Source organism: Mobula hypostoma, chromosome 1 (assembly GCF_963921235.1).
Source record: "Mobula hypostoma chromosome 1, sMobHyp1.1, whole genome shotgun sequence".
Taxonomy (NCBI): domain Eukaryota; kingdom Metazoa; phylum Chordata; class Chondrichthyes; order Myliobatiformes; family Myliobatidae; genus Mobula; species Mobula hypostoma.
In genome coordinates this window covers 90,299,867-90,327,837 of record NC_086097.1, presented here as the reverse complement: position 1 = coordinate 90,327,837, position 27,971 = coordinate 90,299,867, and the positions used below count along the sequence as shown (strand labels likewise).

Below are 27,971 nucleotides of genomic sequence, written 5' to 3'. Positions count from 1 at the left end.
TAAGAAACTCTGGATTAGGTAGCATCTGTGGAATCAAAGGAATGGTTGACAATTCAGACCAAGTCCTATCCACTCCTTTGCCTCCACCAATGCTGTCTGACCCACCAAGCTCTTCCAGCCATTTCTATTTTGCTTGGAAAGTAATAGCAGATTAGGTTGAGGCATAGTTCCTTCCTTGAATTGCTATTCTTCACATTACAATTCAATAGCAAAATGTCAACAGCTGCTGCAAGTGCAGATCTTTGATCAGTCAGTAAAATAGGAGGTCATCCTGAAGAGAGAATTCAGGGAGTTGGGTAGGAAGCTAAAAAGCAGGACTTTCAGGGTAGTAATCTTGGGATTGCTGCCTGTGCCACATGCTACTGAGTGCAAGAATAGCATGATCAGGCATATTAATGTGCCGCTGAGAGACTGGCATAGGGGGCAGGGTTTGGGTTCCTGGATCATTGGGGCCTCCTCTGGGGGAAGTACGACCTGTTTAAAAAAAAAACTGGTTACACCTGAACCCAAAGGGGTCCAATATCCTAGCAGGCAGGTTTAATAGAGCTGTTTGGGAGGGTTTAAACTAATTTGGCAGGGAGATGAGAATTGGAGCGATTTTGTTGTTGTTGAGCCTACTAGGCTGTGCTGAATTGGGTGTTGTGCAATGATCCAGCGGTGATAAGAGCGCTTAAGGGTAAGGAACCCTTAGGGAACAGTGATCACAATATGATAAAGTTCACTTTGAAATTTGAGAAGGAGAAACTAAATTCCAATGTGTTGGTATTTCAGTGGAATAAAGGAAAGTACAATGGCATGAGAGGGAAACTGGCCAAGGTTGTCTGGAAAGAGACACTAGCAGGAAGGACAGCAAAGCAGCAATGGCTGGAGTTTCTGCGAAAAACGAGGGAAGTGCAAGACACATATATTCCAAATAAGAAGAAATTTTCGAATGGAAGGACACCACCGTGGCTGACAAGTGAAGTCAGAGCCAAAGTAAAAACAAAAGAGAGTACATACAAGGAAGGCAAGACTAGCGGGAATATAGAGGATTGGGAAGCTTTTAAAAACTTGCAGAAGGAAACTAAGAAGGTCATTAGGAAGGAAAAGTTGAATTATGAGAGGAAGCTAGTGTGATGGGATCCTGAATTACCCCTATGAACTGTTGTTTGGAAAAGAGAGAGAGAGAGAGTTATTTAACACCGACTTGTTTGTAAAAGAGAGAGCGACACCAAGATTAACTGTGGGACTGTCACTTTAAGGCACGAGAAAGAACTGGTTAACTTTTGAATTTCTGCTGAAGTTGGAGGCAGCACCAAGCAGCTCGTAAGTTGCTGCGGTGACCGAGGGCGTTATTTAATGGACACTCGATGTTATGATTTTTGGCAAGTTGTTGACACTTTCTTCAAGGATTTTTGCCTGCTTGCATTTCTTTCACAGAGAGAGGAAGGAGGGATTATTTGAATGACAGGTGGTACCCAGTATGGTGAGATAAATAGGAGGTCAGATGATACAGACCTCAGACACATGTTTGGACACTGAATGAGCATTGTTGTGCCCGCAGAAAAAAGTGGGTTTTGGAGGATCGATCAGGCGGATCGATCCATCGCTCTTGCAGTGGAAAGAGAAGGGTTGACTGGTGGGGAGTTGTCCATGTGTCCACCCTCGCCTGGGGGAAAGCTCCACCACAGAAAACCGGTCCCCATTGTTAAAGTCACAGTCGGTGACTTTTAAAGGATTTCGAACGAAAACGAGAAGATTGACGGCATCAGTTCACCTGAAGACTCAAATCTCTCCCTCTCTCTCCAACACTACTCAACTCAATACCACAAATTGAATTGAACTGAACTTCACTCATCATTGTAAGACTATCTTTTTACCCCTAGACTTAAAGAAGCTTAGTTTTCATACATATATTTCCACACTTACTGATTTACTTACTTATATATATGATCATTGCTAACCTGTTTGATTTATCTACATTTATATTGCTGTATTGTGTAGTTACTAATAAATGTTATTAGTTTATAGCAATACTGGGCTCCAAAGTGTTTTCCATCTCTGCTGGTTCTTTATTCCCGTCACAGGGTATGTGACACTAGCGACTAATATCAAAGAAAATACTAAAAGATTTTTTAAGTATATAAAGGGTAAAAGAGTCTAGGGTAGATATAGAACCAATTGAAAATGACGCTGGAGATATTGTAATGAGAGATGCAGAGATGGCAGAGGAACTGAATGCATATTTTGCATCAGTCTTCACAGTGGAAGACATCAGCAGTATACCAGAGATTCATGATTGTCAGGGAAGTGAGGAGTGTGCAGCGAAAATTAAGACTGGAAAGGTGCTCAGGAAGCTTACTGGTCTGAGGGTGGATAAATCTCCTGGACCTGATGGGATGCACCCTTGGGTTCTGAAGGAAGTAGCTGGAGAGATTGTGGAGACATTAACAATGATCTTTCCAAAATTGATAGATTCTGGCATTGTACTGGATGACTGAAAAATTAAAAATGCTACTCCGCTATTTAAGAAGGGTGGGAAGCAGCAGAAAGGAAACTATAGATCTGTTAGTCTGACATCAGTGGCTGGGAAGTTGTTGGAATCAACTGTAAGGGATGAGATTACTGAGTACCTGGAAGCACATGACAAGATAGGCCAAAGCCAGCATGGTTTCCTGAAAGGAAAATCCTGCCTGACTAACATACTGCAATTTTTTGAGAAAATTACAAGCAGTGTAAACAAAGGAGATGCAGGAGATGTGGTGTATTTGGATTTTCAGAAGGCCTTTGACAAGGTGCCACACATGAGGTTGCTTAGCAAGATACGGTCCCATGGAATTATAGGGGAGTTACTAGCATGGGTGGAGCACTGGTTGATTGGCAGAAAACAGTGGGAATAAAGGGATCCTACTCTGGCTGGCTGCCGGTTGCCAGTGGAGTTCCACAGGGGTTGGTGTTGGGACCGCTGCTTTTTACAATGCATGTCAATGATTTGGACTATGGGATCCAAATTTGCTAATGATACAAAGATAGGTGGAGGAGCGGGTAGTGTTGAGGAAACAGAGAGCCTGCAGAGAGACTTAGATAGTTTAGGGGAACGGGCAAAGTGGCAAATGAAATACAATGTTGGAAAGTGTAGGGTCATACACTTTGGAAGAAATAAATGGGCAGATTATTATTTAAATGGAGAGAGAATTCAAGCTGCAAAGGGACTTGGGAATCCCTGTGCAGGATACCTTAAAGGTTAACCTCCAGGTTGAGTCGGTGGTGAAGGCGGCGAATGCAATGTTGGCATTCATTTCTAGAGGTATTGAATACAAGAGCAGGGATGCGATGTTGAGGCACTCGTGAGACCACACCTGGAGTATTGTGTGCAGTTTTGGGCTTCTTATTTTAGAAAGTATATACTGACATTGGAGAGGGTTCAGAGAAGATTCATGAGAATGATTCCAGGAATGAAAGAGTTACCGTATGAGAGACTTCTGGCAGCTCTTGGCCTGTATTCCCTGGAGTTCAGGAGAATGAGGGGGGATCTCATAGAAACATTCCGAATGTTAAAAGGCCTGAACAATTAGATATGGCAAAGTCATTTCCCATGGTAGGGGAGTCCAGGACAACAGAGCACAAATTCAGAACTGAAGGACGTCCATTCACAACAGAGATGCGGAGAAATTACTTAGTCAGAGGGTGGGAAATCTGTGGAATTTGTTGCCATGAACAGCTGTAGAGGCCAAGTCATTGGGTGCACTTAAGGCAGAGATAGATAGGTTCTTGATTAGCCAGGGCATCAAAAGGTATGAGGGAGAAGGCAGGGGAGTGGGGATGACTGGAAGAATTGGATCAGCCCTTGATTGAATGGCAGAGCAGACTTGATGGGCCGAATGGCTGGCTTCTGCTCCTATATCTTATAGTTTAAAACACTTCAGAAGCCATTAAGTATAGCCTGGGGAACGGCAGTTTGACTGATTTGGCACCATGTGATCATATGATTGGCAGCCAAGACACATAGGTCATGTCCACAATTCACAAATTCTCAAATGATCTAGCCCTCAAGGGAAGGTAGAAGTAGGACAAATGGAACCAAGAGGAGTTGCATGAAGTTATATGAATTTAATAGCTAATTACCTAGTCGCAGCTCACCCTCACTGGTGTAGTAAACATGTGCTGCATAAAATGTTAATGTCCGGTCTAATTTCAGCCTGCCCACGAAAGGTTAAGCAAAAATATTTCAAAGATAGCATTAAGGTACTTTACATTCCAAATCACAGGTAAAAACTGGAGCATTGCAGTTTCTACTGGAACCTGTATTTAGAACTCATAGCTACTGCATTATTGCAATACTGACCAGTGGGAAGCAATTCAAGCTAAAAAGAACTCCTCTATAGCCACCACATACAGTGACAGAAAGCCGCTAGGGAGGTAATACATGGGGGGGGGGGGGTCAACACAACATACTCTAATGTATCTGGGCACTCAGCCCTCAGCAGCGTAACTGGCACAATCAACTTGTGTCACTAGTGGCCTGAAGTCATACATTCCAAATAGTGCAATTAAGCAGACGGTCCTTCCGGTATAAAGGTCACAAGGGATTTAAAAGGCTCGAGTCAAAAGGAACTCCAATAAATTGTCAATGCTGACCATTCAGAAGAAAAGGTGGGAGATGCTGTTTGTGGAACACTGATGCAATAGTCACTTAATTGTATAACTCATATCAAGTTTTTTTTATTATCTGCTTTTTTGGTCCTGGAAACCCTAATATCTGTCAGTACTGGAAGAAACATGTATTGTACAACCTATGATGTCATGAGTTGCATAAAGCTGTGCAAAACAGTCCAGTTGCTGAGGAGGCATTTCCTCACTTTGCGATTGGCTTCTTACCTTTAATGTTTCACTGTTCTCCTCCTGATCCATAGTCACACATCCATTGTCAAACTGGTAGCAGCAGTGTTTCTGACTGAAATACTTATTAAACTGAGAGCCAAGGCGCATTTTGAGCTGTTGATTGATGTAGAAGTCCCAGGGCACTTTATGCGAAAATACCTATTTGAAAAAAAGTTCAGTGACTGGAATGTATACAGGTTTTATTATATGGAGAGCAAGAACTCCTAAAAGTTACCCTCATCATAATTTGCATCACTGACTCTACATTATATCTAGACTCCCAAGTTCAGGAATTCCCTTTAAACTCTTTGCTTTAAGACAGGCAGCAAAGTGCAGCAAGTAGAGAGACTGCCACACAGTGTCAGAAGCCCCAATACAATCCTGAACTTTGTCAGTTTGCACATTCTCCCTGTGACTGTGTGGATTTCCTGTGGATACTCTGATTTCCTCCCACATCCCAAAGATGTGCAGGTTGAAGTTAATTGGCTGTTGTAAACTCCCCCATCATGTAGGCAAGAGGTAGAATCTGGAAGGAGTTAGAAAATGTGAGAAGAATAAAATGACATTAATGCAGGATTAGCATAATTGGTGGTTGATCTGCAAAGAGCACAGACTGGGTGTGTACACTTCTTTAAGCTTGCAAACTGTCTTAAACTATATTTTATTTATATATACACACATACATATATACACACACACACACACATACACAGTTATTCATATGATCTGATGAGTTACCTACCTTTATAATTGCTTTAGATAAAGCCAGGCTCCGATCTGTTCCATAGAATATCTGGCACAATTCATGCTCTGCTTCTTCCTCAATGTTCATCATCTGTGAGCCTACAGGGGAAAAAATAAATTCATGATCACAGGATATCTTAAAACTAATTAAGTATTTCACATGTTGCTACTGCAGTAATGTAGACAAGACAGTCAATTTGCACATACAGGTCGACCTTCACTAATCTGGCACCATTGGAACCTGAGGAGTGCCAGATTAGTGAAAATGCTGAATTACAGAAGGATCACATTAAGCATAACCAGCGCCAGATTAGCGAAGGAACCGGATTACAGGTAGTCAGATTAGTGAAGGTCGACCTGTAGCAAAAATCCTCATAAGGAGTTCAATGACAAAATTTGTCTAAATGGTGCTGACCAAGAGAAATATAAAATAAACCATAATTTGATGAAATTTCCACTGAAAATAATACCGCAAATTTTTCTATACAGTTATACAGCACAAAAAACACAACCATTTCAGTCCATGTCTTTTTCAACCATAAAGCAACCATTCAAATCAGAACTTGGTTCACAGTCTTATCAAGATGTTGAAAGTACTCGTCTCCACCACCCACTCAAGTAGGACATTCCAGATTTGAACCAACTTTCCAGTGAAAATATTTCCTCAGATCCCTCAAACTCTTACTTTAACCCTACTCCAAGTTTTAAATACCTCTACTATAGAGAAACGATTTTTACTATCTGCCCCATCTTTACCCTCAATTATGTAGTCTTTGATTCAGACCACCCCACCACCAGCTTCCTCCACTCAAAAGAGAAAGAAATCCAGTTATGAGTGTTGACTCATAACTGAAATGGTCCATTCCAGCAACAACCTGGCAAATCCCCTATGCACCATTTCAAGTACAGTCATATTCTTCCAGTGATATGGTGACTAGGCTAAAGGACAGACATGTACTGAACTGACACATTCTAAAGTGACTGATAAAATACATCGGTTCAATTTGAAGGAAAATAGCAAGTTTGACCAAGAGTGTGTTGAATCTATTTGAAGCACACTAAAGAATAGCAACTTTCAAAAGGGATTTATTCATACATTAAGGGCAAAAAATGTAACTGCAGGACAATGAGGAAAGGGGTGAGCCTTTTTCAAAAAAGCCGGCACAGACATAATTGACCCAATGTCCTTATTGTGGCAATGGCACCATCACTACTAGTTTACTTTCACTTAGTTCCTTAGTTTCTCCTGGCAGATGGAGTCAAAGACTTTAGCAAAGTTCAATTAACAGTTGTGCATAGCAATTGATGCAGTTCACTGCATTTTTCTTGGCAGAATGAAGACCATGTCCAGTCTGTCCTCAAACTGGACCAAGACCACACTGCAATTTGGTAAGCTGATCTTCACTGACTGGGGCTGGGAGGTAGGTAGAAAAGCAGCCTGATGATAAACATTAATTCTACTTATCAGGTAGACTTGTCTATTTTGTTGAAGATGGTCATGATTACTGTTTTCTGCTGGACTTCTGCCTTCAAATGTCACTAGTGCTTCTTTCCCCTTGAATAAAAGGGGAATGTTCCAAACTAGGAATGACTTACTTTTGTCACTAATAAGATCCTCAATCCCATCGGCATCAACAAACTCATCATAGTTGTTCTTGGCAGAGGAAGCAAAAGTTTTTCATGTGTCGATTATGGTGAATTTTAGAGAAGCTCAAAATGCTGTGGACACCACAGCTCCTATTAACTCCAGAGCCAAAGGATCATAAAGCATTCATTATTTCCATGGGTGAAGTTGTTGAGATGCTGGTCTAACTGGTTCTTAATAGTGAGGCTCACTCAAAGACACCATTCCTATTGGCTTTCTCCTCCAAGTGTACCCACTGCATTGTTCTATAAACTGGCCCATCACCGACCCACTGTATCTTACTCCAGGTGGTGGCTCTGATATCAAGACTTTGAAAGCAGAGTAGTGTTCAAATCTGATTTTTTAGAATTGGCATTGAAAGCACTGACATATAATATGTCAAACTTCATTTTTCTGAAGTAGAAATTACCAATGCAGGATTTCCTTCAACAATAGGGCAGCTGTGGTGCCACTACCACAGAATTTGCTGCATGGGATTTAATGCTAAGGCTCATACAATAGAAGCCATCCAGCAGGGTAACCCCTTTACAAATATAAATTCAGACATATAAGCCCTTGCCTACACACTTTCTTCCTCCTCGTTCCTCTCCTTTTCCCTCCCAGGCCTAATTTAACACTAAGCATTTGGTCAAGGTATTTGCAATTGGTTGGGCAGAAATCCAACAAAATCATTTGTACAATCCCCACCCCAACCAGCATCTGTTGAAACGTCCTTCCATTCTGTTCAGATACTTTGACATTAAATAATTTTTGCTTTTCTATTTTTCTCTCCACTTATGATTCACAAAAAGGTCACTAGGTACAAAGAATTGAGAAAGAAAACTTACCCAGCTTCACCTCATGTCCAACTTCAAAGGTAGGCACTGGGCCATTCTGAATGTAGAACCCCTGGAGTGAACTCAGTGGTGTGGGAAGGGCCAATAAAAGTTGATTCCGCATTTCTATATCCCACGGATTACCTAGAAATTAATCAAAATTGGATAGTTGAAAAGAGATTCCGTGCACAAAACCAGTGGGGGATTAATTACACTGACTACAGCAATTATATCGTTAGAGGAACGACAGTACATATTTTTGGCACAATGCAATTCAGAAAAAACTGATTACTCATTTCAACATTGTTTTCAAGACAACTAACTAATGTGCTGTTTCACTGCCATCAGTACATTGAAGACCAACATCCACCCACCCCTCACCCCCCGGCAAATCACTGGAATTTTCAGTCTGCTCAGTGCTGTCATTTATCGCGAATCCTGATGCTCACGATGCTTGTTGAACTGCCGCAGACTTTCTGGTGAAATTAATTATGTAGTGCTGTTGGGCAGCAAGCTTCAAGGTTTGGAGTCAGCAACATACTTCCAAATTGTGATTATGTGCAACTGAAAGGGGAAGAGCTCCTAGGTATCTGCTGCCCTTATCCACCTTGATGAACGAGGTCACAGGTTGGGGCAGAAGAGCACAGATGACCAATTGTGGTGCATTTTAAAGAAACCACAGCCAGTGATGCAGGAAATGAGTGTGTGTGGATTTAGTACCAATCTGCTTTGTTCTGGATGACATCAAGCACCTACAAGGATGTTGCCAAGTTATAGAGAGCATGAACAGGGTTAGGCTATTCATTGGAGCTTAGGAGAATGAGTGGTGAACTTATGGAGGTGGAAAAATTATAAGGGGCATAGACAAGGTGAACACACACAGACGCTGGCCTATATATGAAATGAGCTGCCATAGGAAGTGGTTGAAACAGCTGCAGTAACAACATTTGACTTGTTTAGTTACATGGAAAGGAAACGGGCCAAATGGGACTTGCTTCTGTGATGAATAATTCTGCATTGTTGGAGCTAGAAAGATGAAGAATATTCCATCATGATCCTGCTAGCCTTGTGGAAAAAGTGAGAAGGTTCGCGATCTCAAAAGGCAAATCACTCACAACAGGATAGCCTATTTCTAACCTATACATAGAATAACTTCGATGTCAAGGAGTCATGGAGTACAGCACAGAAACAGGCTCTTTGGCCCATCTAGTCTGTGCCGAACCATTTCAACTGCCTACTCTCATCGACCCATGTGTGTAGTCCAACCATGTTTCTGGTAGTCGTGACCCCAGCATGTTGGATCCACCTCTTTTGGAGATGGTAACTTCTTGGCAATTTTGTGGCAAAAATATCAAGAAGCCAGCTCACCATCACCTTCAAGAGCCACTTATCAATCCATATCCAACTGTTGTCAAACCTTGCTGCATGCACATAGGGACTGCTTCAGTTGCTGAGGTGTTGAGAACGGAGTTAAACATTATTTGCTTATGACTGCACATCACTTCTGAAGTATGGTGGAAGGTCAGTCATTTAGAAACACCTAAAGATCGCTTTGCTTAGAACAATGTCCATAGTAACTTGTAGAATTGTCTCAATGAATAACATCAACATCTAGAACCATTATGACTGATTATTGCCGTGTTCTCCCCTGGATGCTTATGACTTCCGTTTTATAAGGGTTTGATATTAAAACCATCAAATGTTACCTTCACCTCAACACCACACACTGGCAACCTACTCCTTTTCAGAATTCAACTCTTCAGTGCAACATAGTTATAACATGTCCATAACGAAGGTTGTGATGAAACTGAAGCCGAATTGTCCAGGTGAGGACTTTATTGATAAGTGCTTCTTGCTAGCACAGCTAATGATACCATATTTCACATTGCTGACTGAGCAGTGATTAGTTAGATTGGATTTTTCCTGCTTTTTGCAAACAGGACATATCTGGAAAATTTTCCACATCATTGGATAGATGCAGTGTTTTAACTGCATTAGACCAGCTTGGCCAGCTGTGTAGCTAGTTCTGGAGTGCAGGTCTTGAGCATCACAGTGGGACGTTGGGCCCATGCCCCCAGCCATTTCCCGATATTGCATACAAAGATTCTAAATAACTAAGAACTGGCTGTATGATGAAAGACATCTGAGCAAGTAGAGCTGGATCATTTATTTGGGACTACTGAGAATGTGCCTTTAGTACTTACAGTATATACTAGGCCCACTGACTGCAAGATTGCTTGGCTCTGCCTTTTATTTTTTTCATATAGTTGCTGAGTATCCAAATGCCAGACTGCCAAGCATTCATTTTCTAACAGCATGAGCACCCAACGAGCTACTTCAATAAGGAGACCTCACATATTTAATGAGGTGTAGTGAGCTTCATCTGTCCCTATCCAGTATATATAGTTAAATTATATGCAAACAAGTAATCTTAAATTTTGTTAGGGAGGATTAATCAAGACAACCTTGCCACTGACATTGGTAGCAGTAGGACAATCAGCCCTTGCACCTGCTTCAACTTTGAAAAATTATTACAGCTAATCATTTACCCAAACAACACTTTCTATCAACTCCAATCCTTCAATCTCCTTAATATCCAAAACCTATTGAATATTTATTCAAATGACCAAGCTACATTTCTTTAGATGCAGAATTCCAATGATTTATTACTCATGATCAAGACTTTATTTGCAGTACTGCATGGGCAACCTTTTCTTTGCAAACTCCAACCTCTAGTTAGAGGCATCCCAGGTAGCAGAACCATTATCAATGCCTCAACCCTAACAAGCACGCAGACACATCATTACTCTAGGAAGTACTGACATATCCTGCATAATCTGTCTTCAGCAGACCAATACTCCTGCTCTCAATCCTATTGAGCTTTTGTTAACCTCTTTTGTCTCAAGTATATTATTCCCAAGTTGTGAAACTTGACTTGTACAGAATGTTCCAACATGGTCTCACCAGTATACAATGACAACTTTCTTTCCACTCCCCCCCCACTCAAATTCTTGTACAGTGGATCTTCTCTTACCGAAGTGCATAATCTTTCTTTTGTCAGGCTTTTGCACATCTGCTCGACATCTAATTGTAGGGTCCTAATATCCTCAACACAATGTGTTGCCATCCCACCTTTTTCAGAATCATCAGCAAACTTGGATACCTTGGCCTTTTTCTCTCCCACCACCACCCCCATCCACCCCCCGCATCCTCTGCTAATGGAAATTATAAACAATTGAGTGCTAATAACTGATCTTTCCACTAATTACATCATTTCAGCCTGAAAATGAGTCATTAATTCTAAGTATCTTCTGTGCAATAATCAACCTGCAGTCTATGCTAATACATTTTCTGCATTACCTGTGCTCTTATAAACTAGCCTCTAATGTGGCACTTTGTCAAATGTTTTCCAAAAATCCAAATACATTACGGTACACTACATCAGCTCTACCTGCTCATCAAATAACTCCTGCAAATTTGTCAAAGCAAGATTTATCTTGCCTGAGGCCATATTGACTTGGTTTGATTACATTAAACTTCTTTAGCTGACTATTTCTTTGATTATATATTGTAGCATTGTAATATGGAGGCTTGTCTGCCTTTAGCCCTATTAATCTTTCTAATATCTTGTCCCTTGTAGTAGGGATAAACTAGTAGTAATTAAAGATCTTCTATAGTGTTTGATGGAATACATGCCAGAAAGGAACAATTAATTTAATATAAGGAATGGGGTTAAGGATTTATAATTGTATTGAATTAATATTAATCATTTGTGAGCTCAATCGAGTTTATTAGAAGTGAAACCGGATATATTTATCAGAAAAGTAGTAGAAAACTAAAGACGCAAACAACAGGGATTCTGCAGATGCTGGAAATTCAAGCAACACACATCAAAGTTGCTGGTGAACGCAGCATCTCTAGGAAGAGGTGCAGTCGACGTTTCAGGTCCTGACGAAGGGTCTCGGCCTGAAACGTCGACTGCACCTCTTCCTAGAGATGCTGCGTTCACCAGCAAATTTGATGTGTGTTGCCAGAAAACTAAAGAAATTTGGCCTGTCCCCTAAATATCCTCACTAATTTTTATAGATGCACCGTAGAAAGCATTCTTCTAGGGTGCTTCACAACCTGGTATGGAAGTTGTTCTGTCCAAGACCAAAAGAAGCTGCAGAAGATCGTGAACACAGCGCACCACATCGCACAAACCTATCTTCCATCCATGGACTCACTTTACACCGCACGCTGTCGGAGCAGTGCTGCCAGGATAATCAACGACATAACCCACCCAGCCAACACACTTTTTGTCACTCTTCCCTCCGGGAGAAGGCTCAGGAGCTTGAAGACTCGTATGGCCAGATTTGGGAACAGCTTCTTTCCAACTGTGATAAGACTGCTGAACGGATCCTGACCTGGATCTGGGCCGTAATCTCCAAATATTCAGACCTGCCTCTCGGTTTTTTTGCACTACCCTACTTTCCATTTTTCTATTTTCTATTTATGATTTATAATTTAAATTTGATATTTACTAATTTTTACTATTTTTAATATTTAATATTTGTAATCCAGGGAGTGGGAAGTGCAGAATCAAATATCGCTGTGATGATTGTACGTTCTAGTATCAATTGTTTGGCGACAATAAAGTATGAAGTATTGTAATACTGATAATTGGGAATTTGGCGCTGGATTGACAGATTTTCCAAGCTGTTGGCCGTTATGTCATTAATACATTAAAATAATTCACATTTTAGATTTATTCTGATAAATTTTCCATTGAACCAGTCAACTTGAAAAGAGTGGCAACTGTAGCTCCAGGTAAGTGGAAATAGAGCACAAGAACCAGGGTCCAAGTCAAGTGGGAAGGGAGTTGGATGGTGGATAAGGGAGCTAATCTACTTTTGAAGATTGAAGTGTGTTGCTGTTCACATGGATCTGGATATCCTGTACATATTTTTGAATTGCTTGCTGTACCTACATGCTTAGAAGATCCACTGCACAAGAATTTGAGTTTAAAAAAAAGGAAAGTTGTCATATTGTATACTGCTGAGACCGTGCTGGAACATTTCAAAGGCAAACTTATCCACGAGAAAGATTACAGATGAATGAAGCACCAAGGGATATGGATATTTTGTGCACAAAATTGCAAAAAGTTATAAATTACATTAATTCATTCAGGCTACTCTTTCCAAGCCCACAACTTCAGCATAAATGACAGCAGGGACAGAGGAATGTTACTACCAGCAGGCTCTTCAAATTATCAAACCATCCCAACTTGAAAATATATTGCCAAGTCTTGATCACTGCTGGATCTAAACTAAGAAACTCCTCACTCAACAATACAGTGGGAGTAATTTTACCATCACATTCTCAAGAACTTCTCTTGCATGTTTGCCCTGTGACTAATAGATTACGTTTCTTTACCAAGCAATTATTAGTAATTTAAAATAAAAACATTCAGGAAAATAAAAATACGCAATGCTAAAACATTTTTAATGACTTTCACCATTTTCTTATATACACAAACTTAAACAACTTTAAACAACCAGCAGAGGTTTTTTGCAGTTTCTATACAGAGTTAGCACCACCAGTTTCAGGGTTAAAAATCTCACATTGATGACTACCATAAAGTGAATTCTGCTCTGTGACATTGTGAAGCACTGCAACTGAACAGTTGTTTTACCAGCTAATTTGACCAATAAACCCAAAAAGCTCAAGAGTAAAAACAAAGGAAAGCCATACCCGAGATAGGATTGGCGTTGAAGACATCAGAGGAATTTAACTGGTCAGGCTCAGATTTTTCAAAGACATTCAAGTCACTTATAGCACAAAGTGCACCTACTGAAGTGGAGGAGCCTGCAGAAGACGTAGTGGCAGCAGAAGACATACCTTCTTCACTGGCTTCTTGAATTGGACTAGAACAAAAAAAATTCAAACAATGGATCACAAAATAATATCGAATAAACCATCCTAGTAGGTCAAATACATCTCGCACTGTATTTATTATCTTAAATATTTGATATTCACCAGCATGGATTTGAATGAAAGGCTACAACATAATCATTGGGAATAAGAGTGGCTAAATAGCTACCAAGTTCCAATTACAATCACCTATTGGTAATGTGCTTAAAACTCTTAGTTCTGTTATTTCCACACCCCACTTTCTACATCCCCTACCCTAAGCAATTTTATACAGGCCAGTAAACAAATGTTTCCTAACATCAGCCATGATTACCAGGTTATATTTCATTGTTGGGGGTGGCCAGAACAGGGGTCAACAAGAGGACCTTTAAGTCATCAATTGTGAGCAATTACTGTTGGACTAATTTTTTTAAATTCCCATTAATTAAAATAGTCTGCTAGTTAAGAATTGGATTAAAACAGCAATTGCTAATAGAAGTTTTAGTGGCTAGAGAACTGTGTATGGAGTTATTTTAGTCACAGTCATACTTTATTGATCCCGGGGGAAATTGGTTTTCGTTACAGTTGAACCATAAATAATAAATAGTAATAGAACCATAGATAGTTAAATAGTAATATGTAAATTATGCCAGGAAATTATGAAATAAGTCCAGGACCAGCCTATTGGCTCAGGGTGTCTGACCCTCCAAGGGAGGAGTTGTAAAGTTTGATGGCCACAGGCAGGAATGACTTCCTATGACGCTCTGTGTTGCATCTCGGTGGAATGAGTCTCTGGCTGAATGTACTCCTGTGCCCACCCAGTACATTATGTAGTGGATGGGAAACATTGATCAAGATGGCATGCAACTTAGACAGCATCCTCTTTTCAGACACCACCGTGAGAGAGTCGAGTTCCATCCCCACAACATCACTGGCCTTACGAATGAGTTTGTTGATTCTGTTGGTGTCTGCTATCCTCAGCCTGCTGCCCCAGCACACAACAGCAAACATGATAGCACTGGCCACCACAGACTCGTAGAACATCCTCAGCATCATCCGGCAGATGTTAAAGGACCTCAGTCTCCTCAGGAAATAGAGACAGCTCTGACCCTTCTTGTAGACAGCCTCAGTGTTCTTTGACTAGTCCAGTTTATTGTCAATTCATATCCCCAGGTATTTGTAATCCTCCACCATGTCCACACTGACCCCCTGGATGGAAACAGGTGTCACCGGTACCTTAGCTCTCCTCAGGTCTACCACCAGCTCCTTAGTCTTTTTCACATTAAGCTGCAGATAATTCTGCTCACACCATGTGACAAAGTTTCCTACCGTAGCCCTGTACTCAGCCTCATCTCCCTTGCTGATGCATCCAACTATGGCAGTCATCCGAAAACTTCTGAAGATGACAAGACTCTGTGCAGTAGTTGAAGTCCGAGGTGTAAAAGGTGAAGAGGAAGGGAGACAAGACAGTCCCCTGTGGAGCCCCAGTGCTGCTGATCACTCTGTCAGACACACAGTGTTGCAAGCACATGTACTGTGGTCTGCCAGTTAGGTAATCAAGAATCCATGATACCAGGGAAGCATCCACCTGCATCACTGTCAGCTTCTCCCCCAGCAGAGCAGGGCGGATGGTGTTGAACGCACTGGAGAAGTCAAAAAACATGACCCTCACAGTGCTCGCTGGCTTGTCCAGGTGGGCGTAGACACGGTTCAGCAGGTAGACGATGGCATCCTCAACTCCTAGTCGGGGCTAGTAGGCGAACTGGAGGGGATCTAAGTGTGGCCTGACCATAGGTCGAAGCAGCTCCAGAACAAGTCTCTCCAGGGTCTTCATGATGTGAGAGGTCAATGCCACCGGTCTGTAGTCATTTAGGCCGCTGGGGCGCGGCGTCTTTGGCACAGGGACGAGGCAGGACGTCTTCCACAGTACAGGAACCCTCCGGAGCCTCAGGCTCAGGTTGAATACATGGCGAAGTACTCCACATAGCTGAGGGGCACAGGCTTTGAGCACCCTGGTACTGACACCATCCAGTCCTGCAGCCTTGCTTGGGTTGAGACGTTTCAGCTGTCTTCTCACCTGTTCAGCTGTGAAGCCCACTGTGGTGGTTTCGTGTGGGGAAGGGGTATAGTCATGAGAGCAGGGTGGGGGACTGTGAGGAGGGGTAGGAGGGGAGAGTGGAATATGTGTTAGTTGGGGGCCGACAACAGATGGCTCATGTGGGGGATGGGCAGGGGCCACAATGTCAAATCTGTTAAAGAACAGGTTAAGTTCATTGGCCCTGTCCACACTGCCTTCAGCTCCTCTGTTGCTCGTTTGCCAGAACCCAGTGATGGTCCTCATCCCCCTCCAGACCTCTCTCATATTGTTCTGCTAGAGTTTCCACTCAAGCTTTCTCCTGTACCCGTCTTTAGCCTCCCTGATCCAATCCTGGCTTCCAGGTCCCTCTGTATTGCCCTCAGCTCCTCCCTATTTCCATCTCTAAACACCCTCTTTTTAGCGTTCAGGATGTCCTCAATGTCCTTTGTCACCCATGACTTGTTATTTGAATAACAAAGGACAGTTCTTGTCAGAAAATTGCAGTCCACACAGAAGTTGATGTAGTCAGTGATGCACTCTGTGAGCCCATCAATATCCTCTCCAAGTGGCTCACAGAGTGCCTGCCAGTCTGTCACCTCAAAACAACCCTGGAGCACCTCATAAGCCTCCTCTGACCATTTTGTTATGATATACAGTACTGAGCAAAAGTCTTAGGCACCCGTATATAGCTAGGGTGCCCAAGGTGTTTGCATAGTACTATATTTGTCAATATGGAGCGGAGAGAGAGTTTGTAAATCTAGCGACAGCAAAGTATGTTGGGAATGGCAATGGTCAGGTGCCGTGGGAAGCCTGTGGGACAGGTGACAGGAGTGCCAGGGGCGATGGTGCTAGTGGTGCAAGTGCAGACACACCCAGCCCTGAGACACCAAGCAAGGTCATGTGATTCTAAACTATTGATTAATTGATAATTACAGAATGTCTCTCTGGTACTTCCCACTCTCCCCGCCCTCTCCTTTTCCCAACCATGATTCTCCTCTCCTTGCCCCCGTTCCACTCGCAGTTCACAACAGAGACCAATATTAGAATCAGGTTTCATCACTCACACAAGTCATGAATTTTTTTTCCAGCAGCAACAGTACAGTGCAATATATAAAATTACAATATTGGGCAGAAGTCTTAGACACCTTAGCTACAGTATATATATGCCAAAGACTTTTGCACAGTACTGTACATATCCTTGGACTTGAAGGGCAGGGCAGTGAGTATAACTGTTTGGTACAAGTACCAAAACTGAAAGTGATTGATAGTGAAGAGTAATGTTTACACTGTTACAAGGCATTAGTGAATTTGCTAGTGGGCACAAAAACAATAATTTAGATTAATTCTTGAAGGACAAAGAGCAAAAATAAAAGGGAATGCATGATAAGAAGATAAGCTGCCAGGGAAATGTTGCTAAACAAGGAGGAATGTTTACAGATCACTGAAATAGAATAGAGGAAAGATGGTTAAGGCAGTATAAGGGCAGATGGAGAAGGCATAGAATACTAGGTCAAAGATGTCATGCTAGAGATGCATGAAACACTAGTTAGGTCATAATTAAACATTGTGCTCCAATTATCACACTATGAGAATGTTAGGAAGATGCTACCTGCACTAGAGAATGGAAAGAGATTAACTAGGCTGAGTAGCTCTTTCTGGAATAAAGGACAGATGCAATAAATAGGTATCAAGTTAAAAGAGGTTCGAGCGACCTGAAGGTCGTGGGTTCGAGCCCCGGCCAAGGTAGCAGGTGTGTCCTCGAGCAAGGCACTTAACCGCACAATGCTGTAGCCAGCTGAGAATGGGTACCAGCAAAAATGCTGGGGGTTAACCTCGCGATAGACCGGCGGTCCTATCCGGGGGGGGGGGGAGAGTGTCTCGGACTCTCAGTCGCGTCACACCACGGAAACTGGCATAAGCACCAGCCTGATGGGCTGCAAGGCTCATGACAGACTTTAATCTAATAAAATTAAAACAGGCCAGGTAAGGCAAACAATGGGACACAAGTTATTTGGCATAAGTATTAAAAAGATCATTTTCATCTTGCCCTAGTCACAAGATTCAACACTCAGTGCCTGGAAGGGTGGCAGATGCATAAGCCCTTAACAAAATTCAAGGCTTAAGACTGACAAGGCTACATACAGGTAATGAGAGCAACCTACATGGCTCAGTTTTTGGGATGATTAGCTGAATGTTTTACATTTCAATGACTGCACTGGAAGCTTTATGCCCAGAGTATATAAAATTGCTGCAAAAAAAAAACAAACAAACCAACAGTCAAGCAGTCACCAAGAAGAATGCATTATTGTCATTCATCCAAAGAAAGTATTTATGTTCAAATGGGTTAAAAATATATTTTAGTTATGCTTAAATTTTGATCCCAGCCCTGATGAACCTATCACTAGTAGCAATATTTAGAGAGCTATACACCATTAATGAAATGGTCAGAAAGTTAGTGGCTTTAAGCAAAACTTTACCTCAGTTTCTTCATATGCAGAGGTGGGTCGAACATGGACTCTTTGAGGGGTGTCAACGAACTTAGAGCATTTTTAGTAGCTTCAACGGGGATCCATTTGATTAACTTGTTTTGGTTATCATTCAGAGGGTTTTGGTGAAAAGGAGTAGAGACCAAATGTGCTCCTCTGGAGAAGTCACATGTATTTTCAGGAAATGGACCAAATGTTTTGTTTGGATAGTCATTACTCTCAAAGTGATCCTCATTAATAGGTTCAATGCCATCCAAATCATCCTTCCAAAAAACAAAATAACATTATTATGTGACCAGGTACACAATTAAGGCATATATAAACACGAGTTTCTGCAAATGTTGAAAGTATGAAGCAACACACATAAAATGTTGGAGGAACCCAACAGATCAGGCAGCACCTACAAAGAGGAAGAAACAGTTGACATTGAGCCAAGACCTTTCATCAGCCTATAGCACTGATTGTTTATTCCCCTCCATCGACGCTGCCTGAACTGCTGAGTTCCTCCGGCACTTTGTCAGTTAAGACATATGCTTAGATACTCCAATGCACCAATAACTTCTTAAATCTCAGCTAAAATTGGCTATGTCTACCAATTGCTGTGATCTACCTTAAGGGAAAATTGAATAACAGTATTTTCCAAGACGAATGCCTTCAATGCAGCAGATAATGAATTTCAGAAACCAAAATGTTCAAATAATGAGTCTTGACTTCAGTAATTCACAAATCAGCAAATGAGAGAATATCATCAGATCCAGATTGCTCCAGATCTGCGAGATTTTATTATAAAGATAGCAAGGGCAGAATTTTAAGATCACCCCACTGAATAGTGTCAGAGGAAAAAGATACAATAATCAATCTTATGAATAGTTTGATATTTACCCACTTCGTTAACACTGGATCTTTTAAAGTTATTCAATCAATCCCTTAACGCCACTCTTCAACTTCTTTTGAATGTTACTATAGAAACTGCTTCAGGCTACATTCAAATCAAAACTTATTGGCTTAATGTTTCCCCTTCTGATTCTTTCAACATTACTTCTAAATTATTAGAGGATACTGTTTCATCAACGGAAATTGTTTCTTTTTTCTTTCATAAAAACCTCAAAAATGTGTGAAGTTTCCTTTCAATCTTTTATTGCCTTCGTAGAAAACTTAACTTCTTCAATCTAATTCTTGCCTTTTTCTTGTTGTAGTAAGTGGTAAAATTGTGTTTTTCTACTTTGCTTCAGTAGGTTCCAAATACAGAGACAACTATACAGCAAATTAAAATGTTTTAATATTAAAAGTTGTACATAATTACTTACACATTCAGCACCACAGGTCCCCTCAGTTAGGACATGCTTGGAAGGTACAAGGATTCCAGAAAGTGGCCAGTGAGGTCTCTTTTTCAAGTAGTCTGCAGGTGGTCTTAAGCAAAAGTGAAATCAGAATTCTCTATAAGCATTTCTGAACTTCTGGCAGTAATTTAAATTGCTACAATAAGATCTATTTGTAGAATCAAACATCAAAGAAATGTGCCGGGAAAATATTTAAGGAACTTCTCTGGTCATTGAATTTACTTTAGATTGTTCAAGTAAGATCTCAGATAGTTAGCAGTTCAGTTAACCTCAACAACAGCAGCACAGATTTGATCCCGGCAATTTAGCTAGAAAAGGGATAGAGAAATTTAAAAAGGGCATGTACAATAGTATCTCATGCAAACTACTGTCACTCTCTACTGGACAGGTGTTATGGAAGTGAAGTAGTTCACACTGTCACAACAGTACATGCAGTTTAGTTATAGAATCTGATGTAAATGAAAAATACAATTATTCAGTTGCTGCAACTGCACGTGCTCGGTGAGGGGCAAACCAATTGGTACTTCCGCCAACAAGAATAGTAACCTCAGTCCTATATTAAAGAAGTCTGGAACCAAGATAATTCGTGATTAAAATTGTTTAATGTCATTTCCTGTACACAAGTGTAAAGGAGAATAATCGGTACTCTGGATCTGATGCAGAACAAAATAAAACACCAAAAAATAAAGCACATAAAAAGTAAAAAAAAACACAATAAATATAAATACACATGATAACATAGATGGTAGTTAAGTGATGCTAGGCTGTACAAAAGGTGGTTGACAGGAAATATTAAAGAAATGGAGGGGTTACTAGGTAGAGATGTTGATTGGCTTCGCTGCTTGAGAAAAGTAACTGTTTTTGAGTCTGGTGCTCCTGCTGTGGATGATACTAAGCCTGCTCCCTGACGAGAGTGGGACACAGGTCACTAAGGTAGTCAGGGATAAGGCAATGGAGAAATTAGAAATCAAGAAAAAAAAATTGGGGAAAGGTGCTGGATCAAGTGAAACAAGGTGTGGAAACAGAACCTTTCTTTTAAAAAAAATAAAAGAAATAAATTTAAAAGAATAATGCAAACCAAAAATCAAAACAAGGCTACTGTTTCCAACACAAAATACAGGTGGCAGTTTAATTTTTTTAAGTTAAAAAAGCATCAGAAATCATGCTCCGTTTTAAAGATAAAAATGAGACAAATCAGTGTGCAATTATCAAATACATGAAGGAAAGTCTGGGGAAAAAATCAAAAGCCATCATGAAATGCAACAATCACTACCCAAAACAGCAGATGTTTTGAGTCAGTGGGGTCATTATTGAATGCAAAACAAAGCAACTCAACTTCGAAAATCTGGAGGAGAGTGTAACCAAAATTGTATTAACAAAATAATTCAAAAATACTTGTACAATTTGACAATATAACAATAGATATTAGAACAGGTGACAAAAGGTTTTATAGTTGGAGCAAGTTGCAATGAATTTAACTTTAAAAGTGTTAAGGATGTGAAGTAAAAACAGTATTGCAAATGTTAATATGGAATGAAATGAAAAGAACCATGCTCATTATGCCTAGCAAACTTTGCAAGACTAATAATGAAAGGAGATGATTACCATTAAAATTGCTACATTTTCTACAGAGACTCACTTGTTTTCCTGGTCTTCAACATCTGCATTCTCATCAAATATCGTGAAAGGTACTGGTGTAGGTGGCAATCCAAAGAAAATTGAAGGCATTGGTGGAGTGTTTTTGTTGGCTACAAAGAGAAATGGCATTACATTACGTCCCTCTACCATGCTGTTCGAAGTATATTATTATAAATTTGCTAAAGAGGTAATGATCTCTTCAAGAGCATTAGGTTGCTCCTTCAGGTTTAAGGAATTTTTATAACAAACATGTCAAGCCAACTTAAGGGGATACATTAAAATCTGTAACCTTTTCATTCAGTACAACCCTAATAAGCCCCTATCGGATTACTGGGTGAGGCTTCTTGAACTTATTTACATTAACTGGAGCCCCGCTTCCATGCTGTCTTTCAATTAACAAGGGGTAGCACTAAACTCAATGGAAAATTATTCTGCTGTACAACATTTGTGTAAAAAAAAAGTGCTTGAGTATTGAGAGAAAAAGGTTATCTGCCACTAAAATCCCATGTGTGAATAGTTAATGGAGCTTTACTGTAATCAAATTCAAACTACTAAACTAACTTGAAGCATCCTCACAGTAAGACTTTACAAACATACTATGTGAAACCTAGTTTGGTTTCTAGAAAGATGGGAACCCAAATCCACACCCTCCACCCAACTCCACAGCAAAATATTTTACAATTAACTTGAATACATCAGAATGTAGCAGGTGGTAAGCCAAAATTAAATTCCAATACGGCTGCTCAGGTGGTTAGTAATAAAAGAAAATTATATCCTTGCATTACTTCACTCATAAAAGGAATACAGTCAAAAATCTCAAGTGAGCTCAGAAGAGTTTACAACCCAATAGTGCTACTTAGCAATCCAACATAGGATTTTGCCAGATCTGACCAAGTTCTGAATTCTTACCATTTTTCGTGAACTGAGCTTCATATGCCAGGTTATCTTTATCACAAACACTAGGCTCAGCACTCAGAACCTCAAACAGATTTCCACTCTCTTGTGAGCAAGTAACTGGTGCATGGAATATATCAGTTATGACATCTGCACTAAAAAAGTGTGATTTTAATGAAAGAAACAGATTTGACACCCCCCCCATCACATTAAAATTGACTTCAACATTTTCTAATCTGTCTGAACTTTTCCTATTGCCACAGAAGGGAATAGGATGGCATCATGCTGACATGGCAAGAATCTTTATTTCAAACCTTCTGCATTAAAGAGGTCAGCTGCCACCACTATGGGCTGGATTTTCAATAAGATTTCTTTTTTGGGGGGGGGCGGGGGGGAAATCACTCAAATACAATTGCTCTTTTTTGCAATGGTAACTAATGATCTAAAACACTATCATGGGTGAGTGACTACAATCTCCATTAAGAATGGCTTGGTAACTAACATAGCTGTCAGTCATGAAGGGTACAGCAAGAAGTCCAGACTGGGTTTGTGGCAGATTGTGAATGAACCAGCTTGAGGATAAACCTACTTAATCTCATTGTAAACACCTGTGACAAATGCACTTGTGACAGCATTGGTAGAAGTGACTACCATACAGTCTTTGTGGAGATAATGCCACCTTCACAATGCAAACATTGACATATGCTGATAAAACTGAAGCCAAAGGACAAAGGGAAATAATATACATAGCTGGATTCATACCGGAAGCAAAGGAAAGTGACTGTGGGCCATTAATCCAAGCCTGTGGGCACCCCCCTCCCTCTTGCATTCGTGCCTCCCCCACCCCACTAATGATCTCTTCAGTTAGTAGTGTTGCTGCTGCACACTCCAGTGACCTGGGTTTAATCATGATCTTTGGTACTGTAACCCAAGGTGGTGAGAGGCATTTATCCCTCTTGTAGTGACTGACTAAATGATTGTTGCATCTAGATCAGACTCAGGTGGAGTATAAATCGTTAAATTCACAACACTGCCAAAGTAAGACCCAATCAAATTAATTATATCAAGAGATGCTGCCATTATTCTCACCCAAAGCCTCTCCGGTACCGACAGTTGCTGATGGCTGTACATGCTGTAAACTGTGATTTGCTGATGAACTAAGTACCTCCACCAAAACATTTGGTTGAGCACCTTCCATGCAAGCACCTGTTAACCAAATACATTCAGTGAGCAGCTACTGGTCAGAAGATGTAGATTAAAAGTAAACTTAAACTTTTAAAATGTGTTCTATAAGCAGCCTATGCCATTGAGAAAACTATATCCTGAGGAGATCTAGGCAGTTTCAACAAGAATGATCCCAGGAATGAAAGTTAACATATGATGAGCATTTGATGGCTCTAGGTCTCTACTTGTTGGAGTTTAGACAGATGAGGGTGGATCTCATTAAAATATATTGAATGCTGAAAGGCCTATCTAGAGTGGACAGAGACGACATTTCCTAAAGTGGGGGAAATCTAGAACCAGAACGCAGAGCCTCATGTTAGGATATCCCTTTAGAAAAAAGTTGAGGAATTTCTTTAGCCAGAGATTGGTTAATCTTTGGAAGTCATTACTATAGATTGCTGAAGAGGCCAAGACATTGGGTATATAAAGTGGAGGTTGATAGGCTCTTGATTAGAAAGGGTATTGGGGAGTAGGCAGGTGAATGGGATTGAGAGGGTTAATAAATGAACCATGATGGAATGGTGGAACAGACTCAATAGGCCAAATGGCCTAATTCTACTCCTGCCTTATGGTCTTAAAAGTACTCCATTACATGCAGTATTTTATTCATTCAAAGTAAATTTATTATCAAAGGACATATATGTCACCATATACAACCCCAAGATTCATTTACTTGCAGACATACTCAAATCCATAAAATAATAAACATAACAGAATCAACAATGACTGCACTAACATGGGGGTTCAACCAGTATGCAAAAGATAGCTGTGTAAATACAAAAAAAAATAAAACCAATAAATAGAGAACATGAGCTGAACAGTCCTTGAAAGCAAGTCCATTTCAATGATAGGCCAAGTGAAGTTGAGTGAAGTTGTCCCATTTGGTTCAAGAGCCTGATGGGTTGAGGGGTTGTAATTGTTCCTGCACCTGGTGGTGTGAGTTCTGAGACTCCTGTACATTCTTCCAGATGGCAGCAGTGAGAAGAGAACATGACCTGGGTGGTAGGACTCCCCGATGATGGGTGCTGCTTTTCCCGAGACAATGCTCTGTGTAGATGTGCTCAATGGCGGGGAGGGCTTTACTTGTGATGGACCAGGCCATATCCACAGCTTTTGTAGGATTTGCTGTTCAAGAGCATTGGTGTTTCTATCCTAGGGCTGTGATGCAGCCAGTCAATATTCTCTCCACCACACATCTATAGAAGTTTGTCAAAATATTATATTCGGCATAAGATCTTTGCAAACTCCTAAGTAGAGGTGCTGCTGTGCTTTCTTTGCAATTGCACTTACATACTGGACTCAGGACAGGTCCTCTGGAATGATAACACTAAAGAATTTAAGGCTGCTCTCCTCCTCAGATAAGGACAGGCTCATGGGCCTCTGGCTTCCTCCTCCTGAAGTCAATAATCAATCAACTCCTTGTTCTTGCTGACATTGAACAAGAGGTTGTTTGTGTGGCACCATTCAACCAGATTTCCAATCTCCCTCCTATATGCTGATTCATCACCACCTTTGATTCAGCCTAAGGTGTCATCAGCAAACTCGAATATGATATTGGAGTTGTGCTTAGCCACACCGTCATAAGTGTACAGTGAACAGAGCAGCATATGAGTACATACACCAAGGAAAGACAACTTATTCTTGAATTTCAGGAAAGGATATTAATGATGGAGAATGAATGGGCATGAGGTTAGAACAGGGGTTCCCTACCATTTTTATGCCATAGAGCCCTACTATTAACCAGGGGGCCATGGACCAGATTGGGGCCCCAGGGGTAGATCTAGCTCATCAGATTTGCAGGGGTTCCCAACCTTTTTTATGCCACGGAACCTTACCATTAACCAAGGGGGGGGGGGGTCCATGGACCACTGGTTGGGAACCCCTGGTTTAGAGATACAATTTACTGACAACCTTTCCAGCCCAACGAGCATGTGTTGCCCAATTACTCCCTTGTGATCCATTAACCTACTAGCACCCTAGATAGGCCACATCTGCAATACTGCATACAGCTTTGTTTGCCCCTTTATTGGCAAGATGTTGAGGCTTTGGAGAGGTTTACCAGGATGCTACCTGGATTAGAGGGCATGTGCTATAATGAGAGGTTGGAAAAACTTGGGTTGTTTGCTCTGGAGCAGCAGAGGCTGAGAGGAGATCTGACAGGGGTCTATAAGATTATGAGAGGCATAGATAGAATAGAAAGGCAGCATCTTTTTCCCCAAGTGCCTGGAATACACTGCCTGGGATGGTGGTAGGCAGATACATTAGGGACTTTCAAGGAACACTTAGATAGGCTCATGAATGAGGGAAACCGGAGGGACATGTACATTGTATAGACAAAAGGAATTAATTTAGTTGATCACTTCATTACTAATTTTATTAGTTGAACACAGGGCCCGTTGTTGTGCTGTACTTCTCTACATTCCAACTCGCACATCATTGGAAAGTGGGAGGAAACCCACAAGATCATGGGGAGAACATACAAACTCCTTACAGACAGCGGCAGGACATGTAACCCGGATTGCAGGCGCAGTAAAGCAATTGTGCTAAATGTTATCCTATCATGCTGCAGATGGTTTTGGCTAGATCTACAAATGCTTGTACTTATCTTTACAAATGAGTAGAAACGACCTGATCCACTGCATTCAAATAAACCATTACAAGGCAGAGCAGGCTCTGTATTATGAACAGAACACAATTGCATATCCTGATGTCCTACCCCAAGAAAACCCTGAACAACCTTTGATAACTTGCTGGTGTTGAATCTTGAGCTATACTTAAAGGTCTCAGATTGTTAAAAGCATTTAAAATTTAAGATTATTAGGCTATCTGGAAACAAATTAAAAACAAAATAAAATAATTTGAAATAATTTGACATCTTTCAAACAAAATCAATTGCTGGCAATAAACTTATTAGCAAGTTTACAAAGTTAGGTATGCAAAAAAAAAGTTGCTTTCCAGGTCATTTCTGATTGCAAGGATCTGAAACAAACTGAGCTGCCATCTCCCTATTATTGCCATAGTTTAAGAATTCAGTATCTTGTTACTGGACTTGTAGCATGAAGTATCAATGTGCAAACCAGTGCAGAGTTTTAAAGGTATTTCACTGCAATTAGCATTAAAATAGACCCTTGCAAATTAAATCAATAGTCCATTCAGAGGGAGGAAATTCAGAGTGTGATCTAGAGCCATTGGAATTTAACTGCCCTGGTCTGAAGTGACATTCAGCTGGCTTAAATATGGTTAACACTTACAAACACAAATCAAAATAATTGATGTTTACCTGTGTAATTTGAAAGATTCAGGGTTTTCTGTCTCATTTCGTCTTGACTTAATCTGTCAAAAACAGGAGTGGATCAATAATCAAATATTATTTCAAACAATATTAGATTTTTAAAAAATCTGAAAAGATCAACACATAAATACAACACTGAGGAGATGAAAAGTTCACCTGCATTCATTATTTCCTCCATACTATGGCCAGTTAGGTAATGGCAATTTATTCTTGCAGAATAGACACCATCCTGCAAAAATCTGAGAAACAATAACGTTTGTCCCGAATTTGTGGGGGAGGGGGGGTAGAAGGGGGAAAATTTTTCTTTAACTTGCTTTTCTTGATGTGTGCATGGCTTTACTATGGAAAATAAGTTAGAAAACAGGCCCTTTACTTGCAACTTAACCTCTCCCTCATAACTTAGGGCTACCTATACTTTCCACAAACTAGGACTCATGCTGCAAATCTCCAAATCTTGCTCATCCCTCAGTGACTTACATTAGCTCACATTAGGCCATGTTCTCTTCTCATTGCTGCCATCAGGAAGGTGGTAGAGGAGCCTCGTGACCCACACCACCAGCATCAGGAACAATTACTAGTCCTCAACCATCAGGCTCTTGAACTAGAGCAGATGCCTTCTCACCCATCACTGAACAGTTCCCACAAACTATGGACTCACTTTCAAGGACTCTTCGTCTCATACTCTCTATTATTTATTTATTGTATTTGCACAGCTATCTCTTGCATACTACTTGAATGCCCAAGTTGGTGCAGTCATTATTGATTCTATTATGGTTATTATTCTAATTATAGATCTATTGAGTATGCCTGCAAGAAAATTATTCTCTGGGTTGTACATGGTGACGTACATGTACTTTAATAATAAATTTACTTTAAACTTTAAATTATGCAACTACTTGACATTAAAATTGTCACCATGGTGCAGGTTTGAAATATTTCCATGACATTTTCATGAGTAATTTAATGCCTTAGTCCTTTAACCCAGAGATAACCGCTCTCCTTCAAATATGGCCTTTTGAGCGGTCTCAATTTTATTGCTCCACAGCTGCTAGTTGTGACGTTAG

The 27,971-nt window shown here is 40.6% G+C and overlaps 1 protein-coding gene across 3 annotated transcripts in view; it reads right to left on the bottom strand.

Moving 5' to 3' along the window:
• Nucleotides 1-27,971, bottom strand: part of bub1bb (BUB1 mitotic checkpoint serine/threonine kinase Bb) — a 74,583-nt gene that overhangs the window by 8,555 nt on the left and 38,057 nt on the right. Inside the window, exons 12-21 of one of the 3 annotated variants that reach the window (XM_063052513.1) lie at nt 26,896-26,948; nt 23,481-23,597; nt 22,407-22,541; nt 21,499-21,607; nt 19,827-19,929; nt 18,511-18,782; nt 13,798-13,970; nt 8,077-8,208; nt 5,603-5,703; nt 4,858-5,019 (exon numbers count right to left, since the gene is read on the bottom strand). In XM_063052513.1, coding sequence (XP_062908583.1) covers nt 4,858-5,019; nt 5,603-5,703; nt 8,077-8,208; nt 13,798-13,970; nt 18,511-18,782; nt 19,827-19,929; nt 21,499-21,607; nt 22,407-22,541; nt 23,481-23,597; nt 26,896-26,948 — 1,357 coding nt within the window. The remainder of the gene's footprint in view (nt 1-4,857; nt 5,020-5,602; nt 5,704-8,076; nt 8,209-13,797; nt 13,971-18,510; nt 18,783-19,826; nt 19,930-21,498; nt 21,608-22,406; nt 22,542-23,480; nt 23,598-26,895; nt 26,949-27,971) is intronic. The other 2 variants (XM_063052519.1, XM_063052522.1) reach the window with 2 other exon arrangements.